The sequence below is a fragment of the Oryctolagus cuniculus genome, chromosome 15, assembly GCF_964237555.1.
Source record: "Oryctolagus cuniculus chromosome 15, mOryCun1.1, whole genome shotgun sequence".
NCBI lineage: Eukaryota > Metazoa > Chordata > Mammalia > Lagomorpha > Leporidae > Oryctolagus > Oryctolagus cuniculus.
Window position 1 is genome coordinate 43646189 of NC_091446.1, and position 21639 is coordinate 43667827.

At 43.1% G+C, this 21639-nt stretch overlaps 1 protein-coding gene across 5 annotated transcripts in view; it reads left to right on the plus strand.

Moving 5' to 3' along the window:
- Positions 1–21639, plus strand: part of ASAH2 (N-acylsphingosine amidohydrolase 2) — a 204278-nt gene that overhangs the window by 20544 nt on the left and 162095 nt on the right. For 4 of the 5 annotated variants that reach the window (XM_051823908.2, XM_051823909.2, XM_051823906.2 and 1 more), the window contains exons 2-6: positions 9185–9318; positions 11428–11546; positions 14817–14948; positions 18609–18778; positions 20551–20700. In XM_051823908.2, coding sequence (XP_051679868.2) covers positions 14822–14948; positions 18609–18778; positions 20551–20700 — 447 coding nt within the window. In that variant the 5' untranslated portion in view covers positions 9185–9318; positions 11428–11546; positions 14817–14821. The remainder of the gene's footprint in view (positions 1–9184; positions 9319–11427; positions 11547–14816; positions 14949–18608; positions 18779–20550; positions 20701–21639) is intronic. The other variant, XM_017348776.3, reaches the window with a different exon arrangement.

Sequence of the window (21639 nt, forward strand, 5' to 3'; positions counted from 1 at the left end):
AGAGAGGCAGAGGCAGAGAGAGAGGTCTTCCATCTACAGTTTCACTCCCCAAATGGCTGCAAATGCCAGAGCTGGGCTGGTCAGGAGCCTGCAGCTTCATCCAGGTCTCCCACGTGGTTGCAGGGGCCGAAGGTCTTGGCCCTTCTTACTCTGCTTTCTCAGGCCATAGTGGAGAGCTGGATCAGAAGAGGAAAGATGGGACTTGAACTGGAGCCCATATGGGATGCTGGCACTGCAGGCAGTGGCTTTACCTGCTATGCCACAGTGCTGGCCCTGGAATTTTCAGTCTTACACATGACTCTTGAGATGATAAGCTACCACCGTGGCAACCCTGTGTAGATAAAACTGATTTCTTTTTAGGTCCATTGAAAGTCTTCATTGTGCCAAACTGCTTACCACTTTTTAAAAAGTTGCTTATTTATTTGAGAGGGAGGGAGGGAGAGACAGACACACTGCCCATCTAATGGTTCACTGCACCAAATGCCCACAATGGCAGGGGCTGGGCCCAGTCAAAGCCAACAGTCAGAAAGTCAGTCTAGGTCTCCCAGGTGGGAGGCAGAGACCCAAGCATTTGGGCCATCACTTGCTGTCTCCCAGAGTGTGCTTTATAAGAAATCTGGGTACCTTTCCCTCTACATCTTCACCAGCATTTGTTGTTTGTTGATTTCTGAATGAAAGCCATTCTAACTGGGGTGAGGTGAAACCTCATTGTGCTTTTTGATTGCATTTCTCTGATAGCTGGTGACCCTGAGCATTTTTACATGTGTCTGTTGGCCATTTAGATTTTTTTTTTTTTTTTGACAGGCAGAGTGGACAGTGAGAGAGAGACAGAGAGAAAGGTCTTCCTTTGCCGTTGGTTCACCCTCCAGTGGCCGCCGCGGCTGGCGCACCGCACTGATCCGATGGCAGGAGCCAGGTACTTATCCTGGTCTCCCATGGGGTGCAGGGCCCAAGGACTCAAGCACTTGGGCCATCCTCCACTGCACTCCCTGGCCACAGCAGAGAGCTGGCCTGGAAGAGGGGCAACCGGGACAGAATCCGGCGCCCCGACCGGGACTAGAACCCGGTGTGCCGGCGCTGCAAGGTGGAGGATTAGCCTAGTGAGCCACGGCGCCGGCTCTAGATTTCCTCTTTTGAAAAATGTCTGTTTAAGACTTTTGCCCATTACTTCACTGGGTTGTTTGTTTTGCTGTTGTAGAATTTCTTGATCTTTTTATATATTCTGATTATTAATCTTTTATCAGTTGTATAGTTTGCAAATAATTTCTCCTATTCGGTTGGTTGCCTCTTCATTTTCCTGAGTGTTTCTTTTGCAGTAGAGAAGCTTCTCAATTTGATGTAATCCCATTTGTTGATTTTGGCTTTGATTGCCTGTGCCTCTGAGCTCTTTTTCAAGAACTCTTTGCCTATGCCAATGTCTTGCAAGGTTTCCCCAATGTTCTCTAATAATTTGATGGTATTGGGTCACGGATTTAGGTCTTTAATCCATCTTGAGTGGATTTTTGTGTAAGGTGTAAGGTAGGGGTCTTGCTTCATACTTCTGCATGTGGAAACCAAGTTTTCCCAGCACCATTTGTTAAAGAGACTGTCCTTGCTCCAGAAATTGGTTTTAGCTCCTTGATCAAATATAAATTAGTTGTAGATGTTTGGATTGATTTCTGGCATTTCTATTCTATTCCATTGGTCTATCCATCTGTTTTTGTACCAGTACCAGGCTCTTTTGATTATAACTGACCTGTAGTATGCCTTAAAATCTGGTATCATGATACCTCTGGCTTTGTTTTTGTTGTATAAGATTGCTTTAGCTATTTGGGGCCTCCTGTGTTTCCAAATGAATTTCAGCATCATTGTTTTCTATATCTGAGAATAATGTCCTTGGTATTTTGATTGGTAGCATGTTGAATCTGTAAATTACTTTTGGAAGTATAGACATTTTGATTATATTGATTCTTCCAAACCATGAACATGGAAGATTTTTCCATTTTTTTGTATCTTCTTCTATTTCTTTCTTTAATGTTTTGTAGTTCTCATCACAGAGATCTTTGACATCATTGGTTAAATTTATTTCAAGGTATTTGATTTCTCTTTGTAGCTATTGTGAATGGGATTGATCTTAGAAATTCTTTCTCAGCCATGACATTCTCTATTTATACAAAGGCTGTTGATTTTTGTGTATTGATTTTATATCCTGCTACTTTAGCGAATTCTTTACTGCTTCCGAGGATGTGGGGAAAAGGTACCCTAATCCACTGTTGGTGGGACTGTAAACTGGTAAAGCCACTATGGAAGACAGCATGAAGATACCTCAGAAATCTGAATATAGACCTACCATATGACCAACCATCCCACTTCTGGGAATTTGCCCAAGGGAAATGAAATCAGCATATGAAAGAGTTATCTGCACTGTCATGTTTATTGCAGCTCAATTCACAATAGCTAAGACATGGAATCAACCCAAATGCCCATCAGCTGAAGACTTGCTAAAGAAATTATAGGATATGTACACCATGGAATACTATATGGTGGTTAAAAAAAATCTGGTCATTTGCAACAAAATGGATGAATCTGGAAAACTTCATACTTGGTGAAATAAGCCAGTACCCTCACCAAAGATACAAATATCATATGTTCTTCCTGGCCTGTGATAACTAATAGAGCACCTAAAAGGCAATCTGTAAAAGTGAAATTGACACGTTGAAAAGCAATGACTTGAACAACCGTTGTCTTGACTATTGAGGAACAGTTTTTTTTTTTTTAAATGCCATTTGTTAAACTCTTTACTTAATGTGGAGTTAATCATATGTGTATAAAGTCAATTGAAAATAGATCTTAGTAAAAAATAAGAGTGGGAATAAAAGAGGAGGAAAAGGGGTGGGAGGGCAGGCAGGGTGGGAAGAATCACCATGTTCCAAAAGTTGTAATTATGAAGTGTATGAAGTTTGTAAATGTAAAGCTGTATAGTTCTGCATATATTCATACTGACTTATTTCTAAGGATATGGTTTAAATGCGACCCCAGATCTCCTCAAGCTGGGTGGTAAAAATACCATCTTAAATGTCAAAGTGATCACATAATTAGGATTAAGTGTCTGGCAATAATAATAAAATTAAAAAGGAGTGAATGCTCCAACATGGGAAGCAGTCCACACAGCAGGCTCAGAATGACAGCTGCTTTAAGTAGCACTCGACCTCAGAATCAGTCCTTAAGGCATTTTGTTCTGGCTGAAAAGCCCACAAGAGCATTTCAGGCATGGAAAGCCAAGACACTGTGGCAAAAAAAAATGTCCTACATGAAGGACTTCAGTGGGTGAGACTCCAGTGGAAAGAAGTGGTCATCAAAGAAGGAGTTACTTTCTCTGAAGGGAGGAGAGAACTTCCACTTTGCTTATGGCCTTGTCTAAATACTGACAGATTGTGGATTCAAAAGGCTTCCGTTGCCTTGGAAACTCCTGTCAAGAGCCTCAGGCAATCACTGATATCATACATAAGAGTGTTAATTGTTAAATTAATAACAGAAGTCACTGTGCACTTACTCCCCATGTAGGACTTCTGTCCTCAAAGAGTTGTATTATGAGAGTTAACAGTAAAACTTGTTCTCAAAGATTTATTTCATTTTAGTGTGTTCAGTGGAGGATATTCTTATGTCATAGAAGTTTTAGTTATGCCTAATTGTGCAACTCCATTGCTTGTTTTCTTAGGTGCTTCCTTAATTGATGATAAAACTCATTCTCAAGGACTTACTTTGTTTTAATGTATTAAGTGGCGGATATTTTTTTGTCCCATAAGTTATAGTTATGCTTGAGTGCTTGCAAAAGATGTATCATTCTTGGGTGCTTCTTTAAAGTTAATTAAGTGTCTAAAAAAAAGTGGAATTAACTTCGAAATGAAATTATTTTAAATAGTCCTTGTCTCAACTGTTGAGGAACAGTTTTTTTTTTTTTTTTCATGTAAATTGTTGAACTCTTTACTTAGTATAGAGTTGGTTTTCTTTGCATAAAGTTAATTGAAAATGGATCTTATTGGAGAATGGGACTGGGAATGGGAGAGGGAGGAGGAGGAGTGGTGGGGTGGGTATGGTTGGAAGAATCACCATATTCCTAAAGTTGTACTTATGAAATGCATAAAGCTTGTATTCCTTAAATAAAAGGTTTCTTTGGGGGAAAAAAGGAATCTGCTATCAGAAGTAGGGCTGGAACTTGAACCCAGGCATTCTAATTATTGGAAGTGGACGTCTCAACTCAAGTGTCTTAAATTCTAAGCCAATTGCTCCCGTAGGCAGCTTGGCCTAGGCAGTGTCCGGTGGAGTGGAATGCATGTGTTCTCCAAAGTGAGATCCAGTGCTCGCTGTTGTGAGACTGACATTGGACAGGTTGTTTGGTTAGAGGTAGCAGTCCACTCCAGGGAGCATAAAAACAAAAGATTTCTGCACAGATAGAAACTCTCAGAAGCATCGGGGATCAGAGTGTCCAGGCTGAGCTCGCAGGAGCAGTTCCCCAGCTTTTATTGCACAACAGAGCTGATTAGGGGTAGGCTGCTTCGGCCAAAATAATTTCTGCACAGAACCACCAAGCTGTGAGCTGAGAGCCACGTTGCCCTGATCCAGGCCAGCAGAACCGGTGGCCCATGCCCTGCATCTCTCCCCAGGTGGCTCAGTTCTGAATCCAAGTGCATCTGAAAGGTGGAACTGAAACTGAATCCCGGCAAATGGGGATCCGGATTCTGTGCACTGGAAGGATCTGGCATGTGTGTGTGGAGCGAAGCAGTCCACTGTATCTGCAACAGGGCTTTGAGCCTACCTCTCTCGTCCAGCGGCATGTTGAAGAAAAAGCATAGTCCTCATCTGTCTTCCATGTGTCCCTCCTCCCTTCCTTCCTTCCATCCTATTTTTGCATTTTTTAAAGTTTTTAAAAGATCTGTTTCAGAATACCTCTCTAAAAGACAAAGTTTTCTTTACAAAGCATAATCACAATACCACCATGACACTAGCATTTTACTTATTTATTTGTAAGTTCAGCATAGTTTATTGAAAAATGAAGAGACATTTACCTGATAGGTCAGGCAGATATCTGAAAAGAGTGAGAAACCTGTCCTGGGGATTTATGGACATAAATATGAGTCCCTTGTTTCTTCTCCCCTTATACTATTTCTGGGATACTGCTGGGGGAGGGCTTTCCCAGAACTCCTCAATAGTTATCCTGGTTAAGTACACTAACATTTTAAATACTACTTCCTGGGCTGGCACTGTGGCACAGTGGGTTAAGCTGCTCTCCCCAGTGCTGGCCTCCCATACGGGCACCAGTTCAAATCTTGGCTGCTCTATTTCTGATCCAGCTCCCTGCTAATGCAACTGTGGAAGCAGTGGAAGGTGGCCCAAATCCTTGGGCCTCTGTACCCACGTGGGAGACTCATGAAACTCCTGTCTCCCGGCTTCTGTCTGTCTCAGCCCTGGTCGTTGGGAAGTGAACTGGCAGATTTGAAGATCTCTCTTTGTCTGTCTCTAACTCTGCTTTTCAAATAAATAAATAAATATTAAGAAAAAGGGTAGGTTCTTCCTAAAATAAACAAGTAAATAATATCCTCAGTGTTTTTCAGTATTCAAATTTCCCCAATTGTCTCAGTTTGAAAAACTACTTCCAACTGTGTTCCAAATGCTGATTTTGAGCTTACAACACAGGATTTATTGGCATGTCTCGCAGCTCTTTTACTATACAGACTTCTTCTCTTTCCCTTCCTTTCCCTGGGCGCTCTCCTGCCCCAGCTCCTCCTCTCCCATTGTCCTACCCGTTCTCTTCCCCTCCCCATTCTTATTCTTGGCACTCTAACCTGACCCCTTGTTCCTCCTCCTCCTCTTTTCTCTCCTACCACTTGGAATTTGTTTTTAAACAAACTGGGTGGTTCACAATATAGAGTTTCTCAGAGTCTGGGTTTTGCTGTCTGTATCCTATATTGTCCTCGAACATATTCAATTGTCTTTTTTGCTTTCTATAAACAGGCATTTGATATAGCAGCTGATCTGAGTTGAATTTGACTTTTTGGTAAGAATACTTGATCATTAAGCCTTTCAGAGGCTTGCTGTGTCTGATTATCTCTCTTTTGGTGACATAAGCAGCTGTTGGCGATCTTTGCCTACATCTGTCTTTTCACTAGCATTTACAAAACACATTGCTACTAAAGGCCATCATTTCCCCCTTGTTTATTGGCTGCAATACTTCCACAGTGAGAAACTGTCCCTCAAAGTACATTTATACAAAAAAAAAAGTACATTCTAGATTTCTTGTTTATTATTCCCTTTTTATTTATGTATATATGTATTTAAGATCTTATTTATTTGAAAGATGTCGCTCCCCCTCTTCGTGGAGGAACGACACTAAGCCCTGCGCTGTTCTTTCGTCTGCTCGGCCCTCCCCGGGTTTGCTGCTGGTTCTTCCCGGGTTGGCTACTGTCCCTTCCACCTCCGTGGAAGGGCAGTTCCCCCTGGCCACATTCCCCACTTCCGCAGGGGAGCGGCACACCGCCGGCCGGCTTTCTCGGGGGCTGCACAGGTGTTCCTTCAGCTAGATGTTCCCCTTAGGTGTTCCTGGTGCATGCCGTCTCTCTCCTCCTTTATAGTCCTCCTCCGCCAATCCCAACTCAGCTGCCCACACGCTGAGTACGCTGCTCTCCTCCAATCAGGAGCAAGTCCTACAGTTTATTGGTTGAACTGGAGGCAGCTGTGCGGAAGCTGTTTACTTCTCTCCCAGCGCCATATTGTGGGAGAGCAGATGCATAGAATAAGTCTTAATTCCAGTAACTCAGTCCAGTCCGGGCTGCTCCCCACAAAAGATACAGTTATAGACAATGAGAAGGAGAGACAGAAAGGTCTTCCATCTGCTGGTTCACCCCCAAAATGTTTGCAATGGCCAAAGCTGTGCTGATCCAAAGCCAGGAGCCAGGAGCTTCTTCTGGGTCTCCCACATGGGTGCAGGGGCCCAAGCGCTTAGGACGTCTTTGACCCCTTTCCCAGGCCATAGCAGAGAGCTGGATCAGAAGAGGAGCAGCTGGGACTAGAACTGGTGCCCACAGGGGATGTCGGCACTGCAGGCAGAGGATTATCCTCCTGCGCCACAGTGCCGGCCCCTATTTATATTTTTTTAATTTATTCTAAAGGGAGAGAGAGAGAGAGAGAGAAAGTGATGTCTTTGAGTCACTATTTTGCTTCCCAAATGCCTAGATGCCTACAACAGCCAGGGCTGGGCCAGGCCAAAGCTAGGAACCAGTAACTCTATCCAGGTCTCCCACATGGATGTTAGGGACCCAAATACTTGAGTCATTACCTGTTGACTCCTGTGGTACACAGTAACAAGAAAGCTGGATTAGAAGTGGAGGTGGGACTCAATCTCAGGCTCTCTAATAATGGAGGAATGTGGGCATCCCAAGTGGCAGCTTGACCTGCTGTACCAAAACACCTGCCCTCACCCCACCCCACTTTTTAAACCAATACTTCAGAGTTCAGAGCAACAAATTGATTTTCTACCAGGGTGGTTTTTTTTTTTTTTTTTTTTTTTTTTTTTTTTTTTTTTTTTACAGGCAGAGTGGACAGTGAGAGAGAGAGACAGAGAGAAAGGTCTTCCTTTTGCCGTTGGGTCACCCTCCAATGGCCGCCACGGCTGGTGCGCTGCGGCCTGCGCGATGTGCTGATCCGAAGGCAGGAGCCAGGTGCTTTTCCTGGTCTCCCATGGGGTGCAGGGCCCAAGCACTTGGGCCATCCTCCATTGCACTCCCTGGCCACAGCAGAGAGCTGGCCTGGAAGAGGGGCAACCGGGACAGAATCCGGCACCCCAACTGGGACTAGAACCCGGTGTGCCGGCGCCGCAAGGTGGAGGATTAGCCTATTGAGCCACGGTGCCGGCCTCTACCATTTTTTAAAAGTATCATTATAAGTGGGTATTTGGTACGGCAGTTAAGACATCATTGGGGTTGCCCACATCTCATATAGGAACACTGGATTTCAAACCTCAGCTCTGATTCCAATTCCACCTTTCTACTAATGTGCACCCTGGGAGGTAGAGGTGATGACTCAACCAGCTGAGTCCCTGTCACGGACATGAGAGACTCAGATTGAATTCCAAGCTCCTGACTTTGAGCTGGCCCAGTCCTACTACTGTGGGCATTTGGAGAATAAACCAGTAGTTGGAAGATCCCTCTCTTTCTGCCTTTCAACTAAATACTACTAATAAAGTATTATGACATCATGTATTTAAGCATATCTGATTTGTTTTTAATTCATTGCAGTTATCTTTGGTTAGTGGGAACCTCATTAGTTCTTTTGTCACACCTCTAATAATCTTGATGAGCCTTTTGAGTTCTAGTACCCTAAAATATTCCATATATATATATATATATATAAAATTCCTGCCCTAGACTGAAAACCAGCCATTTGTCCAAGTATCTCTGGCTCCTTTGAGTAAAAAATGGCATTTAGAGATGACAAGCTGGATTCTTCATGAAATATTCTGTTTTCTAACCGTAATTTAATCTTCAATTACTTCAAGAATTAAAGAATGATTAGATGTGATCATTAACATGGAGATAAATGAAATTTCTGACCTGGTAGGCTTAAGTAAAATATTGAGAGTATATGATGGTAGTGGTTGCTGGCTAATAGCTTAGGAGTTTGAGGGATTATGGTGTTTGTTTGTTTGTTTGTTTTTGCTTGAATTTAACTTTTGTCCAGCTACCTTGACTTTGAGCTGGGTAATTTCCTTCTCTGTGATAGGGTGTTGAGAGCAGAAGAGAGAGCTTTGCTTCACCAACTGCTAAGGAGGAGGGAATACATGGTCTTTCTTCTCCTCAGAGGCTGCCTTGCCAGGGCCTAGGTCAATGTGCTGTGGACACTAAGAGTCTGATGAGGGGCAGGAGATCTTGTCTGGTGGCCTGGAGACTTGAACTTGCATCCTGAATTGCTGAATCATGCTCCCTTTTACTCCTCCCTTCCTGTCCTACAAACCATTTAACATTTCAATAACTGTTGCCTCATCTGTAAAATGCGTAGAGTAATTCTGTGAGTGAATTCGTCAGATGGAGCATAGGCAAGGACGGTTAGCTTATCCTAGCTACTAGGATGTCTGTGGGAGTCATTCAGACAGAAATAAAACAGCTACATGAATTAAAGTGTTTATAGTGACTTTATCTCCATCTCACTTCAGGGTTGTCTTGTTCCTGTCTATAGAAGCCAGATGTTTTGATGGGCATCATAAGTCCCCTGGTCTCAACATCTTATCTCTACTGGCTCTGCCGCAGGACTCGGCATCAACTCAGTTCAGACCCCTTTATTGTCAAGGTATGGACCTTCTAATGTTTCTGGGAGAGGTGATACATTATCTCATTATCATCTACTAAAAGCTTGCTTAAAATAATCTTATCTGTCTAGATTGTGGGTCACTGAGCAGGATTCTGTGAATGGGCCATGGCTTCTTTTTATGGGGAAGAGGGCTGGGGACATCCGGAAGAGACCACGTGGCCACTCTGGAGGGCTCTCATTGCAAAGAAGAAGGGTGGGCAAAGGAAAAGTCTGTTGGCAGGTGACTAGAAGCTATCTGTTGTTTTCATCTGTCCACCACCTGGTCCATCTTGTTATTTTGGAGAACTTTCCTTTCTTCATTGGGTATGTTCTTGTGACAATTTCCATGTCAGTAGCCCCACAAGCAAAGGGATCGGTATATAATCCAAACTAGAACAGTCAGATGCTTCTTACAGGAACTGAGTCCTGAGTGGAGTAACACAAAGACCTACAATTACTGGGGTGCCTCTGACTCAGGGGTGATGCCCTGAAGAGAGATGGTCTCACAGCTCCTACTCCTTAGATCTGCAGAACTGCTCTCATTGCCAGCATTTCTAAGCCTGGATTTATTTCTAAGCCTGAATTTATTTCTCCTCCTATGGGATCAAGTCAGCTAGATTTGGTCTATGTAGCTTGTAATTAAGAATTATAGTGTAAATTTACCACCAGCACTAACGACAACAACCCTGTTAATACTATCATTTAATCTTTTCCCCTCTGTAGTAACAGAGAGCTTTCTAAGGTCTATTACAGAATACCTTATCTGAAGGCACTTACATTGCTACTATTTTGGTTGGAATTTGGGGGGCTCATCTCTTTCCTAACTCTGCATGGCTTTCATTGATATGATTCCTAGACAGTTTGGGCTTACGAGGAGGCAAAAAGGAGGAGGGCTGGCCTATTTCTTGCTCTTTGTTTTGATGGACCATTGTTTAATTTTGTACTGTTTTATAGTATGAATACTGTAAGAGAAAGTAAAACACTGGGGCCGGCACTGTGGTGTAGCGGGTAAAACTGCCATCTGTGGTGCTGACATCCCATATTGGTGCCAGTTCGAGTCCCAGCTGCTCCACTTCTGGTCCAGCTCTCTCCTATGGCCTGGGAAAGCAGTACAAGACGGCCCAGGTTCTTGGGCCCCTGCACCCACTTAGGAGACCCAGAAGAATCTCCTGGCTTCAGATTGGTGTAGCTCTGGCCATTGCAGCCATCTGAAGAGTGAACCAGCGGATGGAAGACCTATCTCTCTCTCTCTCTCTCTCTCCCCCTCTCCCCCTCTCCCCCTCTCCTTCTCGCTCTCCCTCTTCCTCTCTCCCTCTTGGCCTCTGCCTCTCTGTAACTCTGCCTTTCAAATAAAATAAATAACAAAATATTTGTAAAAAAGTAAAACACTGTATTATCCTTATTGCAAATGTGGTCCATGGTTATATCAGGAAGCAAAAAGATAAAAACAAAACCTGCCTGAGATCACCAGACAATTCCTCTTTAACATTTTGTTGCTCTTTATTTTAGTATGTGTGGCCACACATAATTAAATAATGTGTACTTAACAAAAATGCAGTCAACTTGTCTTGTTAACATAATTTAATATTTGGTAATGTTTTTCTTGTTATTAAATTTCAGTATAATTTTTAGGGATTGAATAGCCTTCTTACCCTATTGTATTCTTGTGTTTATTTTTCACATTCTTTGTCAATCCAAAATTTCAACAAATGGCTGAACATTGAGATCACTTCTCTGTTCTGAAATTGGCATAAATACTGTCCAGTGGCAGACATAACCCATATCAGTATTTACCGTACATAAGTACTGCCTTTGGTGGTGGGCTGATTGGCTGGTGGTAAATAAAGCAGGTGTAAGCTTTGTGGTCTGGGTTGTAGATATGGCGTAGGACACATCATGCTGGAAGAGCTGTACAAAGATTGACATGACCTTCAGTTCAGCGGGCCTTCCGACATCTCTCTCTCCGATGATAACAGGCTCTCCCAGAAGAGAGTTTGCACATAGGCCCTTTGTTATCAATACACTTTAATCTCAAACTGTACCAAGCCCACAGATATGCTAACGAGAGCCTTGAGTGTCCTGGACTTGACTGTGAAAATCTCTTCTTAGCAGATTTCAGGAAGTGCTGTGAAGTCTAAACCCTGTAACGTGCAAGTGGACAGGGGCGAGATTCTGGATGGCCACCTGCTTCACTGGGATGTGGCAGCTCTTGTGAGTGGTGGAACCAGGTAAGGACGGCTGCTGTTTCCTAGGGACGGGGGATCTTGAATCATCTTACTGTCTCGGAGAACTTAACAAAATCCTAAAGAATCACCCAATTTTCATAGTTTGGAAAGGCATTTTGTTGAATTACTGTTTTTTTACTATCTCAGTCTTGAAAAGCAGGTACCTCAGTATGGTAGCCCTATGGCAAATAACTTGCTATTGTATCATGAGTGCCTTATTGAGCTTGCAGGCTTCTAAGATACATTTCCCTTCAGAAGGCAGACAGGACATCTACTTTAGAATTCAAATGCAGGTTTTTAATCACCAGGGAGAAAGAAATAGTGTTGACCCATTTTCTAATTTCTCTAAAGGTGGAGGTTGAGTCGGCTAAAGTGGCGCAAAGAATGTATTACCATTGGCAGCGATTCTGGGAACTCAACAGAATAGTGGAACACATGAGGTCATTCAAGTCTAAATAAGAGGTGGACAGTCTAATCTGAAATCAAGTTCCATTACTGACTTGTGTACAAGGCTGTAATCAGTTACACACACACACACACACAGTGTAATTTTTTCCTTTTTTTTTTTTTGTTAGTTTTTGCACCATGTCTGTCTGATACATGGGCTCCTACTATGTGGTCACATAGAATACATGATCTGTATGGAGTCTCTGAGTTTTGGAGGTCCAGTGCTCAGTCTTCTTGGCTAATGATAAGCCTCATAGAAACCAAAGTTTTGAGCAAGAACTGGGCATACTGGGTTGGAAGTTTCCTTCGGAACCACCACCTAATGACTAGTAAGCTTCTTTGGATCATCAGAGTGTTGGAAGCATTCCTTAGAGGTGTTTCCTGATCCTGGAGCTATGATAGAAGTTGGTACCAAGACACAGACTGACCTTGTTTTGCCCTACTTTTAAAATCGTCCTTGCTCTTGGTGGTGAATACGATCACGGTGATAACAAATAGATGAAGAAAGCCTTCTATTTCCAGTTTCTTTGTCTACTCCCAGTTTAGCTACACCTCTGAAATGTCTGCTGTTAGACTGAAATTTCACTCCAGGCCCAGGAATTGTGAAAACAAATACCTATAGCGCTGGCAATAACTTAGAAATGACCGTCTGGGTAGGGACTATCACAGGTTGAGGAATATCTGCTCTGTCTAACGGGAACAGCAGCTACTCTGTTCTAGCAAATTTTAGTTGAGCAAACTCTCTGTCCTTGGGAATCTGACTCAGGGTTGCCATCTTATGAATTACTTTAAATAAAAATTTAATTTTCACATCTGTAAATGTAAACATTTTCTTTACAGATAAAACTGTGAATGCATTCTTTTAAAAAAAAAGATTTATGTCTTTTATTTATTTGAAAGAGCTATAGAGAGAGGGAGAGGGAGAGGGAGAGAGAGAAAGAGAAACAGAAACAGAAACAAAGAGGTCTTCCATCTGCTGATTGACTCCCCAAATGACCACAACAGCTGAAGCTGAATTCATCCGAGGCCAAGAGCTTTTTCTGGGTCTCCCACATGGGAGCAGGGCCCAAGGACTTAGGCCATCCTCTGCTTCTTTCCCAGGTGCATTATCAAGGAGCTGGATTGGAAGTAGAGCAGCCAGGACTTGAACTGGAACCCATGTGGAATGCCTGCACTGTAGGCCAGGGCTTTAATCCACTGTGTGACATCACTAGCCCTTGAATGCATTCTTTTACCTTGTTATCTGAGTAAAATTGAAACAAAAAGTTGTATGGGCCATGTATTGCCCATTTTGTGTTGCCATTTTGCAACTCTTTCCGGTAGCAAAGTCTTAGCCACAATTATCCATGTGGAAGGCAAATGCTGGGATTCTAATAATCCTTTAATTCTAGCCTCCCATAAACTCCTTGAAAACAGGGAGGAGTACTGATTCTGCTACTTTGGAAACTGATGATAATTGCTAGCATTCTCTTTACTTCTTATACTCCATTCAACAGAAGCAGTATTACTTACATCATTTCGTCTTATTTTGATAGGGACTTTATCAGATAGGTACTAGAATCGTCATCATGATACCCATATTTACAAGTGGGAAAACCCAGGCTCACTTTCAGGGGAAGATTTTCCAAGCTCATTAAATAAATGGCACACATGAGATTTAAACTTTGGGGTGAGATTTCAGAGTCTAATTTTTAACCACCATCTTAATGCTTTTCCTATTACTTTATATGTATTTTAGCTTTTAGGATCTTAAGGAATCTCTTAGGCCAGTTTATGCTTTTGTAGATCACAGGGACCTTCTTGATCCTCATCCTTTGACACAAAGTTTGCAAATTGTGTGGGAGCCTTCTGATTACTTAAAGGAAATTTTGCAAGTGCTTGGCTTGAGACCAAAGATGCCAGCCCCCTTTCCATGCCTTTTTCCCACCAGATAGTAACTGAAAGTTTAAAAATTGAATTTAAGGGTGGAAGTTTTGTGTTTTACCTCCATGTGGTGATGACAGTTCTATTGAGCCTATAACCACAGGGTTCACCTGCAGTCCTAATAGGACTTTGCCTAAGTATAGGCAGCATGTGAGTCGTCCTTGCTGTCAAAAGTGCTCCCAACTCAGACCCATAAACAACAACTTTGCCATAAATGAAAGCAGTGTGAATAGCCAAGGAATGCAAGGAGGTTTTAACTCAACAGTCAATGCCAAATCCTGAGTGGTGGCAGCCAGGAACAGTACTCTGTTGAGTAGGATTTGGATATATCTGAGCTATTCACAAAGAGTGCTATAATTGATTGGGCCAGTCTGCCATGGGCTTGGGATATGGAACTAGCAGTACATATTCTCTCTATTTGACATCCTTAGTGTAGTATCTTTATATGAAAGAGCCAAGACATCTTAGTCTTCGGAGGCTTGAAGCATATGCATTGTATGCATTTTTTTTTTTTTAATTTATTTGCCAGATAGAGTTAGACAATGAGAGAGAGAGACAGAGAGAAAGGTCTTCCTTCCATTGGTTCACCCCCCAAATGGCCACTACAGCCGGAACTACGCTGATCTGAAGCCAGGAGCCTGGTGCTTCTTCCTGGTCTCCCATGCGGGTGCAGGGCCCAAGCACTTGGGCCATCCTCCACTGCACTCCCGGGCCACAGCAGAGAGCTGGACTGGAAGAGGAGCAACTGGGACTAGAACCCAGCACCCATATGGGATGCCAGCACCGCAAGTGGAGGATTAACCAAGTGAGCCACGGCGCCGGCCCCACATTGTATGCATTTTAACTTGTGTTTCTTTTTATCTCTTTTTTCCCATTTTTTATCCCATCTCTGCTTTGCCTCAGGAAAAATGGCCAAGCGAAGTTTCTCCGCGTTGGAGGCATTCCTGATTTTCCTCCTTGTGATGATGGCTGCCATTACTGTGGCCCTTCTCAGCCTCTTGTTTATCACCAGTGGAACCATTGAAAACAACAAAGGCAAGTTTCATAGGCTCTCTGGGATGCTCTTCCTAGGCCTGGGCAAATTTCTTGGTTATCAGGGACCTCCGATAAGGCATGGTGTCTGCTGGTAGTTCATTGTGTACTCATGCCCTCTGGGGTGGCTATCTCCCTTTCTTCCTCGTGCATTGCCCTGTGTGCTTTGATATCAGTCTTTATCAAGTGTACCTTTGTTCTCAAGTTGCTAGTGAATAGGTTTTCTGACCTGCACTGATCTAAGCATAGTTCAAGTTTTTCAAGCCCAATAATGTCCGCTTTATATAAAAAGTTTACGTATTCATTTTCATTTATTTGAAAGACACAGGCACACACACACACACATACACACACATCTCCTCCATCCTATGGTTCACTCCTCAATTCCACACAACAGCTGGGGCTGGACCAGGCAGAAGCCAGGAGCCAGGAATTCCAACCATTCTCCCAAGTGAGTGGCAGAGACTCAAGTACTTGAGCCACAATCTGTTGCCTCCCAGGGTAGGATGCTGGATTGGAAGCAGAGGAGGCATTCCATTCCAGGCATTCCGATATGGGATGCAGGTGTCTCAAGGGGTGGCTAAACTGCTGCACCACAATAGGTACTCCAAGTTTTTGCCTCTAATCATTTAGACTCTTTGTCTCACTGTTGGTATCCTTGTCTCCTAGGATTGAAAGAAGAATGAATGTTTGCTAAGTGTCAGTCAGTTTATGAAAAGCTTTTAGAGAAGGGAATTTCAAACTCAAACCCTTACAAGGACCAATGAGGTCCTGTAAATGAGGTGGAACAGGAAGACAGCGCAGGTATGATTTTGTGAAGGGCATTCATAGCGCCTCCTGATTGTTAGCCGCTTCTTGTCATGTTACATGGTCTCAGGTCTCTTAGCTTTTCAAAAGAAGCTGGAAATTATGATTTTTACACATCTTCTGATACATACACACAAACACACATATATATTTATATTTTATAGAATATATAGTATATATTCTATATAATACATATATAATATATAATATATATACAATATTGAAAATTGTAGGCCACTTTCATGGGCATTGTTGGCAGTAGTTCTTTAATGGAACCTCTGCTTCCATGTCAGGTTAAACTCCTGTTAAGTGAGTGAAGAAGACAGGGATTGAATGCTGACAAAGTAAGGAGGGGGTGGGGTGAGGGGGCTGGTCTCAGGCTAGAGAGAATGGCGATGACATTTTTCACCTTGGTGTTCCTTTTTATGTTCTCTTCCTCATGCAGTGTGTACTCTGTGTCCTTGTTCTTCACGTTCCTTGTAAATATAGAGGAAGAGAAGCACTCTGTGCTAGAGAGCAGGCAGGTGTTGGGCTGCTGGAAATTAAAGGATCCTTAGGCTTCATTTAGTTTTAGCTCTTACCGAGTCAGGAGCTGAGACTCCAGCAGGTTTTAATAATGATAGAAACTATTCACTTAGTCGTGATTCCTGCTTAGTGAATGGCTTCTTTATAAATAGCACTATAATAAGAGCTCTTTGCATTTTCTGGTCTAATTCTCACAAAGTTCCTCCAAAGGTGGGTTCTAGTTTCAGTGTCGTTTTATATATGGGAAAACTGAGACTCCGAGAGTGCGAGTGTGCCCTTGGCTAAGTGGTTAGGTTTGGTTTTAGTTGGTGCCACATTTCTATCTTAATAGCATTGAGGCAATAGCAAAGGTATTTGTTTTCCTCTTTGCAATATTTGATGTCATGAAACAGTATGGGCTTGGGGATGAGAAGACAAGCTTTCTAACCCTATCTAAAATTTGGCTGAGGAAATATCAGATTCTGAGCTCCAGGATCTGGGCTGAGCACAGATTAAATGTCTGCAAGGAATTTTGGTTAAATCACTTTTCTGAGTTTTCATTTTCTCATTTGTAAAACTGAGGAGATTGGACCAGGTGATCTATAATTTTATTTTCAGCTCTAGAACTCTAGAATCTCAGTAGGAATCAGCTGTTAACTGCTTACCTAAGTATTGTATGGCTGCTAATGCCTTATGACAGCAACACGTGCTGCCCTGGCTCCTCCTGGCTGTTTTCTAGGGCAGCGGACAAAACAAACAACTAAATTGTGTAGATGGGATGTCCAAATATGTAAAGAAAACCAAAGCTGTACACTCACTTTTTTTCTACATTCTTAATGTGTATTAACACATTTATTGTTAATTAACATATTTATAACAATATTTATAACAATGCTAGGAGACAGGCTATTATTATAATCTTCATTTAATATATGAGCAAATTGGGGTGAAATAGGTTAAGCATTTTAATTAGTGGTAGAGTCAGGCAGTTTGTTTCTGGTAACTGACTAATTTTTTTTAAAGATTTATTTATTTATTTGAGAGGTAGAGTTGAGACAGAGTGAGAAACAGAGAAAAAGGTCTTCTATCTGCTGGTTCACTCCGCAAATGGCCTCATGGCTGGAGCTGAGCCCATCTGAAGCCAGGAGCCAGAAGCTTCTTCCAGGTCTTCCATGTGGGTGCCGAGGCCCAAGCATTTGGGTCATCCTCCACTGCTTTGCCAGGCCATTAGTCAGGGAGCTGGATTGGAAGTAGAGCAGCTGGGACACAAACAGGTGCCCATATGGGATGGGGACATCGTAGGCAGCGGCTTAGCCTGCTATACAACAATATTGGCCCCAGTAAGTGACTTATTAACCTTTATGTCATTCTGCCTCCCTTGATATTCATGTATGTGTGGGCCGGCTAATCCTCCGCCTTGCGGCGCCGGCACACCGGGTTCTAGTCCCGGTCAGGGCGCCGGATTCTGTCCCGGTTGCCCCTCTTCCAGGCCAGCTCTCTGCTATGGCCCGGGAGTGCAGTGGAGGATGGCCCAAGTGCTTGGGCCCTGCACCCGCATGGGAGACCAGGAGAAGTACCTGGCTCCTGCCATTGGATCAGCGCAGTGCGCCGGCCGCGGCGCGCCGGCCGCGACGGCCATTGGAGGGTGAACCAACGGCAAAAGGAAGACCTTTCTCTCTGTCTCTCTCTCTCACTGTCCACTCTGCCTGTCAAAAAAAAAAATGTATGTGTGAATAAATACACATATGTAGATGTGGATATACAGATACAAGAGTAATTAAAATAAGGAATAACCATGTCAGCAAGTGTATAGAGCTCTGCGTTACATTGAGAAAAAAATTCATTAAAAGATCAAGGAAGATCGGAGCAGGGTAGAGAGAGTTGGGGCATCCTGGAGATGAGGAGCAGAGCTGGCTCCTGGGGAGGTGGAAACTGACTGACTCTGTGGGGTTGTTGGAGATTGGTTGGGGGAGAAGAAAGGAATGAGGGGTCTGGATGGCAAGAATGGAAGCAGAAAATCCCGAGTTTGCGGTTAGTAGATCACAGTAGAATTGATCCCTGTTTTATTTGGTGGAAAAGAAGAGCAGTGGAAGTGAGAGAAAGGGATGGGATGACAAGGAATGGCTCATGATGAGAAGGTGCAGGCCATTTGGTTGGTAGTCTGAAATATCTCTAGTCCAAGAAAGAGATCTTGATTGGAATTATGATTTCAAACTGGTTCCTGAGAGTTTTCACTGTGCAACATATATAAGAGAATATACAAATAATTTTTCCTTAGGAATCCAAACTTACATATTCTATTTGACAAATAAGTGGGCTGAACTATTTCTCAAATATCTGACTGCATTTTAGATTCAGGGAACCTTGATTTTTCAACCAGCCAAAGCCCTCCAGCCACACAGGGCCCTGCAGCCACCCAATCTGCTCCAGTGACCTGCACCCCGGAGCTTCAGAACTTCAGTGGCTACCACATTGGTGTTGGACGAGCTGACTGCACAGGACAAGTATCAGATATCAATTTGGTAAGTAAATTCCATGTTCTTCAAGGAGGCTGAAAAAGGAATTTGGTTATTTTTATCCTGCATTTATTCCGATTATCATATCATCATTATCTTCTAGCTTTTCTGTTGAATTTGCTGCTGTCTATCTAGCACTATGAGTATCATGCTCTGAGTAAGAGGAAACTTATTCAATTACCACTCTGTTGTAAAATGTACAATTGGAAGTGGAAGGGGTAGGGCAGGCAGACTCAAATACTGCAGGGGTTGGGCAGATGTCACAAATGATTGAACCAAGCCAGTGTAAGATGAAGAATGTCTACTGTATCCTCAGTCTGGAGAAGGCAGTAGTAGGAAGTAGTGAGGACTTGGTAGAATAAAGTTCACAGAAAGTGAAAGAAAGTACATGGCTATAGCTGATTGTTGCCATGTATGAATGTGGGCTTAGGGCCGCCCTATCTGACAGTGCTTTGGGGAGCAGCCAGACAAATCTCTGTATTGAAGATGTGATGATTTAAATCTGTCACCTGTAAAATGTAGGCAATTCTAGTTAAAACTGGAAACCTAGATTGAGTCAGCACCGTGCAGACCAAATCAGGTCCAGTGTGGCCTGATGACTGTTAGCATGAGACATCTTGCCTATGGTGGTTGAAATACTCATTGATGTCAGTGCTTCCCTAGGAAACCTGAGCATGACATTGTATGATGGGATTTTCTCCCCTTTTATCAGTTAGTGTTCTGGAATGTGAACTCTAAATGAACACTCCCATGACAGCTAAGGCAAATGGTACAGGCCACTTTTAAAGACATGGACATAGCTTTTACTAGTGGATTTGTGACAGTGAGACAAGGGGCATAGAATAGTCATGACTTGACTTAGGGAGTGATAACAAGGTAGAATTCAAGGTAAGGGCCATTCAGAAAGATTATTTAATCATAAATATACCATTTTCTTCAGAAAGTCAAATCACATGACAAACAACCAACATGAGAATGCCTCCCAACTCCAGAATATTGCTGGGCAATATAGGGTGGAGGTAGGGGATACATTTTCTTCTGTAGTGCCTTGGGAATCCTGGAGAAAAGCTTCTATTTCAAAGAACAGAAAGGCCCCAGAAGGTCCCTAATGCATTAATAGAATTCCAGAGCCAGGCAATCCCCTCCTTGCCCATGGGTCAATGAGTAGCTTTTGCCAATTGGATCAATACTTTGCCTTTCTTTTTTTAAAAAAGTTTATTTATTTTAAAGGCAGTGTTTACAAAGAGTAACAGAGAGAGAGAGAGAGAGAGATCTTCAATTTGCTGATTCAGACCCTAAATGGCTGCAACAGCCAGAGCTGGGCCAGACCAAAGCCAAGAGCCAGAAGCTTCTCCTGGGTCACCCATGTGGGTGCAGGGGCCCAAGCACTTGAGGAATCCTCCATTTATTTCCCAGGCACATTAGCAAGGAGCTAGATTGGAAGTGGAGCAGCCAGGACTCCAACCAGCAACCATGTCAGATGCTATCAGATACCAGTGTCATAGGCGGTGGCTTTACTAGCTACGCCACAATGTGCCCCCAACCTTTCCATGTTTTTGACACATAAGAATCAAGATTCTTTTATGGTTCTGGCTTTCTTCTTCTCTCTTTATTCTTGAAAACACATGTGTGTTCTCACTCAATGTCATAGTGTCCATAGTGTGGATAGTGTGGATCTTTCTCCTTTGTCCAAAGCAGTCTATTCTTCTATGTCCCTGCCCAGCTTCTGGAAGCAGGGAAGTGAGAGAGTGTGGCTCTGATTCTGTCTTCCTCTTTAGATGGGCTATGCCAAAAGTGGCCAGAATGCGCGGGGCATCCTCACGAGGCTGTACAGCCGGGCTTTCATCGTGGCGGAACCTAATGGGTCAAATCGAGTGGTGTTTGTCAGCATTGACATAGGCATGGTATCGCAGCGACTCAGGCTGGAGGTAAGTGACAGAGGGGAGGAAGAAACGAGGGGGTTAGAGACAAGTCTGTGGGTGAATGTGATGGGTTTTGGTTCCAGTGAGTTTCTGCTACCTTTAACATTAGAAGCTCTTGGCAATCCAGCAGCCAATCTTACAAGGAGAATGATCCTTACTTTCTTAATCTAAGTTATCTTGGTCAAAACTTGCATTCAATTCTTCTGAGGGCTTATCGTCATTGTTCTTGCTAACGTGTTTTCAAAAGCTTATTCTGTTCCAGGTGACCTTCACGTATATTCTCTCATTTAACCTGCTTGTTAGACAGTTGAGAATGCCAATTAATCACTTACTCCTCTTTCAGGTTCTCATGCTATTGAGAATAGATGCAATGAATCAGATGAGAATTAAAATGCAGCACTGAAGCGAGGCTACCTGTGAATTGATAATTGCAGAATACGGTGATAAGCACATGAGAGTTCATTATATTACTCAGGTTACTTTTGTGTGTTTGAAAATTTCTACAACAAACATTTTAAAAAAGAATATCTCTTAATCTCTGATAGTATGGTAGAATATGGCAGGCTTTTCTATGTTTATCTCAAATTTGGACCTTGTTTTCTACCTGCAGGTACAACTGAGCTTAGCAGAAAGGTACATGGGGAGTCCTGGGCTGCCTGAGGCATGTAAGAAATAGCAGAGGAGGACAGGGGAGAGAAGGAGATAAGGAGAGGAGAGGGTTAGGGAGAGGGGAGGAGAAGGAGAGAACTAGAGTAATGGTGTGGACTTCTAAAGCTAAAAGAGATAAATAATGAGAATGAGAATCTTTCCTCTACTGGTTCAGTCCCCCAAATGCCTACAACAGACAGCCAGTGTTAGGCCAGGCAAAAGCCATGAACCATGAACTCCATCCAGGTCTCCCAGTGGGTGGTAGGAACCCAAGTACTTGGCTCATCATCCGCTGCC